The 6,038-nt window shown below is 48.3% G+C and overlaps 2 protein-coding genes across 2 annotated transcripts; one reads left to right on the top strand and one right to left on the bottom strand.

Moving 5' to 3' along the window:
• Nucleotides 1-288: 288 nt before the first annotated feature.
• Nucleotides 289-1,769, top strand: EPUS_00377 (uncharacterized protein; the record flags this gene model as incomplete). Its single annotated transcript, XM_007806033.1, has 2 exons — nt 289-954; nt 1,011-1,769. 2 exons carry the CDS (start codon nt 289-291, stop codon nt 1,767-1,769), a joined length of 1,425 nt encoding a protein of 474 aa, XP_007804224.1.
• A 1,182-nt stretch (nt 1,770-2,951) lies between these two features.
• On the bottom strand, nt 2,952-5,034 carry EPUS_00376 (uncharacterized protein; the record flags this gene model as incomplete). The annotated part of the gene is made up of 2 exons (XM_007806032.1): nt 2,952-4,567; nt 4,698-5,034. 2 exons carry the CDS (start codon nt 5,032-5,034, stop codon nt 2,952-2,954), a joined length of 1,953 nt encoding a protein of 650 aa, XP_007804223.1.
• Between the last annotated feature and the right edge of the window lie 1,004 nt (nt 5,035-6,038).

Below are 6,038 nucleotides of genomic sequence, written 5' to 3'. Positions count from 1 at the left end.
GTGGAGTTGTTAGTAGTTGAAGTTTTGATGGGTAGAAATGTAGAATCCTTAACTGCATAGAATTTTGGCACGGAGCTTCGGACCTCCAGGCCACCATCGGAAGGTGGGCAATTGAGGACCGGGGGCTGCGCTAGTACATCCATAACCTCATCATCAACTTGGGTAGAACACGAACACGAACACGAATCTGTCGACCTGGTCAGGAATAGCACGGCTCCCTTATCGCCGGCTGGCGTGTGAGCAAATTCACAATCACCTTGAAGTCGACATCGTCCTATCTCAATAACAATGGCAGCCTCCCTTGCCCGGCTCGCAGGACGACAGTCCGCAAAACGCCTATGTCTACGCCCCTCAGTCTCATCATCGCTTCGCCCTCGATTTACGCGATGTATTGCTACATCCCAGAAACAGATGGCAGAGGTGGCAGTAGGCAAGACAACAATTACTCCTACAGACCAATCCTTCACACAGCCAATCGATCAGACGGATCCACAGAAAACCAATCATGTTCCTGATACGGATCCTGGAGACGACTACCAGAGCCGCAAAATCCGCCATTATACCGTGAACTTTGGTCCACAACATCCTGCTGCTCATGGCGTGTTACGGCTAATCCTCGAACTGAACGGGGAGGAGATAGTTCGAGCAGATCCCCACGTTGGTCTGCTGCACCGAGGGACCGAGAAGTTGATCGAGTATAGGACATATCTACAAGCTCTACCATACTTTGATAGGCTAGACTACGTGTCGATGATGACCAACGAGCAATGCTATTCGTTGGCTGTAGAGAAGCTCTTGAACATTGAGATCCCAATGAGAGCAAAATGGATCAGGACATTGTTTGGGGAAATCACAAGGATATTGAACCATTTGATGAGTGTTCTCAGTCACGCAATGGATGTCGGAGCGTTGACACCCTTCCTTTGGGGTTTCGAGGAACGGGAAAAGTTGATGGTATGCGCACGCCTGCTCCCATCAAAGCTTCTAGAAAGTGACTAACGACATGCTAGGAATTTTATGAGCGTGTGTCAGGTGCTCGTCTCCACGCTGCCTACGTTCGGCCTGGTGGTGTGGCACAAGATCTACCCCTCGGTCTTTTGGACGACATTCACCAATGGGCCACCCAGTTTGGTGACCGCATCGATGAGACGGAAGAACTCCTCACCGACAATCGAATTTGGATCGGCAGGACGAAGGGCATAGGAGTTGTCTCAGCTCCAGATGCTCTCAACTACGCCTTCTCTGGCGTCATGCTCCGCGGCTCCGGTGTCCCATGGGACATCCGAAAGTCACAACCTTACGACGCCTACGACCAAGTGGAGTTCGACGTACCTGTCGGCGTCAACGGTGACTGCTATGATAGATACCTGTGCAGGATGGAGGAGTTTAGACAATCGCTCCGCATCATCCATCAATGCCTCAACAAGATTACGCCGGGACCAGTTAAGGTCGAGGATTATAAGATCGCTCCACCACCGCGGGCGGCTATGAAAGAGAACATGGAGGCTCTGATCCATCATTTCCTACTCTTCTCTAAGGGCTATACTGTACCCCCAGGCGAGACATACTCAGCTATCGAGGCACCAAAGGGTGAAATGGGTGTGTACATTGTTTCTGATGGGTCCGAACGACCATATCGATGCAAGATTCGAGCACCTGGGTTTGCGCATCTGGGGTCCATGGATCAGATCAGTCGAGGCCATTTGCTGGCTGATGCTGTCGCCATCATTGGGACTATGGATCTGGTGTTTGGTGAGGTAGATAGATAACGGTGTCCGTGCTCGGTGCGGATGAGATCATAGTGTACATGCTTCTGTCACTCCCGTGTAGGGTCCGAATCTGGGCTCTTATGAAAATATCCTAGTGCACGTTGATGTGTTCTCACAGCGTTAACTGTATTCTCTTAATAGCAGACTCTAATGTTGAGCCTCCTCAGGATATGAAAGAGAGTAACCTTGTTTATGCTATCTCGATGTGGGTGATGTTCCCATAGTGACATTCAAAGAGCTCAACTCAGGGCCCCTTTAATGGCACAATGGCCGCAACCAGGTCCTCTCTCCAACGGAGTCTCATATCAATATACACGTATCATTCTTGCCTTACCTGAGACCCCCGTTTAATCTGGCTCCATACTCAATCCTCTAATCATGTCTTTTTGTAAGAAACGGTGACATAGATTTGCCATCCTTGACTCCTTTAACTAGTGATAATGTATATCAGACAATCTACCCCTCCTTCGCCAGTCTACTATCAAGACAGAATTTTGATAGGGTTTTCGTTGTGAGGAGGACCCCATTTCTCTCAGATAGCTCATACCTCACCTGGCCGATTTGGGCAAGAGGCAGTCTATGCTCATGCCCGGGAGGCCTTTGCCAGGATATGTCGAAGTGTTGTCATTGTAACTCACTCGTTTCGGCCGAGCTCAGTAGAAGCCAGAAAAAGCGGTTGCCGCTCTTGGGTGAGGTGGCCGACACCCAGCTGTGGATGGCGTTGCTCAACATGCCAGTTCACTACCAATTCGCTGCTTGTCACTCTTCTTGCCTTCAATCGGTTGCATGTGAGGTCGGATGTTGCATCATTTTAAACGGTAGATTGGGATAGTAGTAATCAGATGATTGGGCTTGAGAGCCTAAGCCTCCCATTTCTCTTCGATCTTGTCTCGCAATTTTTGAGGGATTCCACCCGTCAGTGATCATTCTTCCGACCTCCAGCATGGAGATCCCTTTGATATATCGTTTTACATGTAAGAGAACGGGGGAATTAGGAATGCTAATCGTGTGTATTGAAGTTGTTGGGAAAGTGTTTGGCAGCATTCAGTCCTGTTCTAGCCGGTGAGCTGAAAGGTACTTCCCTGTTTGAGTGCATGTTGAGGCGTTACCTTCAAGAAATCTGCGAGAGCGTTCAGCAATTTTAAGAAGCATATCCAAGGGCCACTGAATTATGGCTGGGAATCATATCATCTCAACCGTCATGGACTCGCCCTCGTCGAACCAATGTTCCCAACGGTCATCCCTAAAATGATGCGGCTTTGATTTAGCCAGCCCAATGCGTCGATATTTGTTCAATTTTTCAGGCATTGGTTCGATCGCCATAGCCATCCATCCCTGTAGTGATTTTCCTAGAAGCAAGAAAAGTATCGTTTGTTGAGGCATCTTCCCATCTTCCTCTGCGCCGATATAATCAAACTTAGCAAGGGTATTGGCTAGTCCAGGACGATCGGGAAAATACTCCCCAAGCACCAAAAGATCAAGACATCCATAGCAGAGAAAAAGACCCTGTTCTCCTCCAGCCATTAGATTCCGCAGCTTCCGAATTATTCCAGTGCGGACTTTCCCATACACTTTGAGCTGTGCAGAGTGTATCTGCCCGAAAGGATCTGGGCCTTTCAAGTCGACATTGACATCCAGGATGCTAAGATCTGCGCTGCCAAAAGGAGATGTAGTGCTGGAAGCCGCTTGAGTAACTTCCCCATCCTGTGAGGCCCACGACCACGAAGGGGCAAGGAACTCTATGGGCTCAGCTGGAGAAAGATGAGCCCTTCGATATGAAGAGCAATACCATGCCAATCCTCTGGGAAAGTCTTCCTTCCACAGGCCTGCGAAGTAATGATACCCTAACAAATTATGAATCTTGCTGGCCACGCCAGAAAGAGCTGGTAACTTGTCATTGGAAAATGTCAGATTTGTTCCTGAATATGTTGTTACGATGTTGTACCAGTATCTAAGCCACAGGGCCTTGGATTGCCTCCTTTTAAATGATACCTTCTCCACTTCTCCACGACTCCAGAAGTTATCGATGAAGGGAAAGTGCAGATTTTCGTAGCGCACATTGGTAAGGCACTCCCAGTACATCAACTGGCTACCAAAGTACAGGACTCGACGTGAGAGTAACCGTTCTTGAAGGGCCCAGGCACGACTTGACAAAACCGAATTGCTCTCAGGACGTGGCCCCAGTTTAGTCTCTCCCCTCTTGTAACCTCTGTAAAACATATCTATCGAGCCTGTGCCTTTACTAGTCGGTGACTGGTAATCAAAAGTGAACTCTGGGAAAGCTGGTTTAGGTTGCCTGTCGAGAAAGCCAGCATGACAGTGGGGAGCATCAGGTCCAGCAATTGTGACTGTAGAGTTCTCATATGTTTTAGACATCTTGACACACTCCTTTTCCCAATCCCCAGTGGAGTCCTGTATGATACAGAGACTATCAATCCATAAATACCTTATCCCGAGGAAACGAGTCACCGCAACAGCGTCTCGATAGGTTCTTGGCAAACCCGCAAGGGGAATGGATTTTAGATAATTGTTGTAGCATGCTGAAGTCGTCCTTGCCGGATTTGAAGGACCCCAGCAATGACTGAGGGTCACATACGGGGCTTTTTGCCCCGAACATTGTCGCAAGCGAAGCGTTTCATCACCACAATAGCTACCAACATCTATGACACGAGACGGTAGTAGCGATTCATCTTCATGCTTGCAGTCTGGGTGCTTTTCGATACATTCGCGAACCCAGCTGAGTCCTAAATCAAGTTCGACCTTTTGGGAGGTTCTGCGACCAATAATTCGTGAGGTACCTATGGTCGCACTGGCTGATGGGCTGTTAGCGGTGTCCAAATGCGTCCATCGGAACAAATTACATGCCTTCTCGAGCCGAAAGAGAGATGGCTGGGTAAACCCCTCTCGTATAAGGCCTATCATACACACCTCTGCCGTACATTATTCCGATAACGCCTCCTTCACATGGAGCATATCTGGTATCAAGCCAAATGTGACCCGGTTCTATCGTGAACCCGGTACGGTCCTCCCCATAACGCTGGTATTCCAATCGATCTTTTTCTAGGTGAAGTTGCGCGACGTCTTCAACGGGCAACGAGAGGTCCTGCGAATACGTATCTAGTACCGCGGCCTGAGCAACAGTGCAGAAATCGCATCCGTGACTAGCCGCAGAAGCGAGGTCTGAGTAGGTAACATGGTGACCGACGGCCTCGAACGAAGAAAGAATTTCCTCCCAGTGTAGCCCTTCGCAAAGGCTGCAGAGCATAATGGAGTCTTGCGCGCCCACGACGGTATTATATGCATTTAATAATTAGTGAGAATAGGATTCCGCTCATTCACGATCTAGATATTGTGATAGCAGTTCCACAATATCAAGACATCAATCTGCGTCATAGCAGCAGTCTTGTTTGCACGACAAAGAAGGTGGGCAGGGCACAGATTAGCAAAATCGTTGCCGAACTTCATGGTCTCTGCTTACCGTCACAATGCTGCCCAAATCATATTTTAGAGTAACTTGGTGGGCTCCTGGTGGTTGTTTTGGCTCAAGAATCTGTAGTTCGGACTTTTCTCTCTACGGCATCCTAATGACGACCATCTATCTACTCTTGTAATTTGATAAGTACGTTGTTACTAGGACCAACACAGGGAAAGCCTTTGCTAAAATACTGGAGTGTATGTACGAAGCGTTTCAAGGCTATCATGGAGGTTGATTCAACTGTTCTTGCATCCACTTTATGAAGACAAAATCATTTGAAGGTTTGAGCTGAATTTGAGAACGATTTTGATGAGTTACGATGTACTCCGTACTATAGTGTCAGGCGGAAACAATGTCAGGGGCCGACTGGTACCTAGTAAAATTCGGTTACTACTAATGGTTGCTATACGTTGTGGAGCAGAATGTTATGATATGCCAGATGTGATGCTTAGGAGTCTAGGATCAATCCTGCAGAAGATGAAATGTATATACAGAATGTACTCCGTAGTGCCAAGTGCCAAGGCCTCATAACGTCCGATCGGAGATAAATACCGAGGCTAAGCGCAAGTGGGGGAGTTCTTCCGATGCTCCCGCAAGGTTGGAGAAGAGCTTCATGCTGACCTGGAGATATTCTCCTTTTCTGAACGTCTTTTTAATAGTCCCAAATGCTAGGCTCTTCGCCGAAGAGGGCAAAAGTCTAATCGAATGCTGACCATCTAACAAGGCAGGATGGCCGCCCGAAGGGTTGCGACCTGTACAATACCTGCATTGACCTTCCGAGCCTCCATACTTCA

The sequence above is a fragment of the Endocarpon pusillum genome, assembly GCF_000464535.1.
Source record: "Endocarpon pusillum Z07020 unplaced genomic scaffold scaffold4993, whole genome shotgun sequence".
NCBI classification, from domain to species: domain Eukaryota; kingdom Fungi; phylum Ascomycota; class Eurotiomycetes; order Verrucariales; family Verrucariaceae; genus Endocarpon; species Endocarpon pusillum.
Note: the sequence above shows the minus strand (reverse complement) of the source record. Positions and strands in the feature narration are given on the sequence as shown.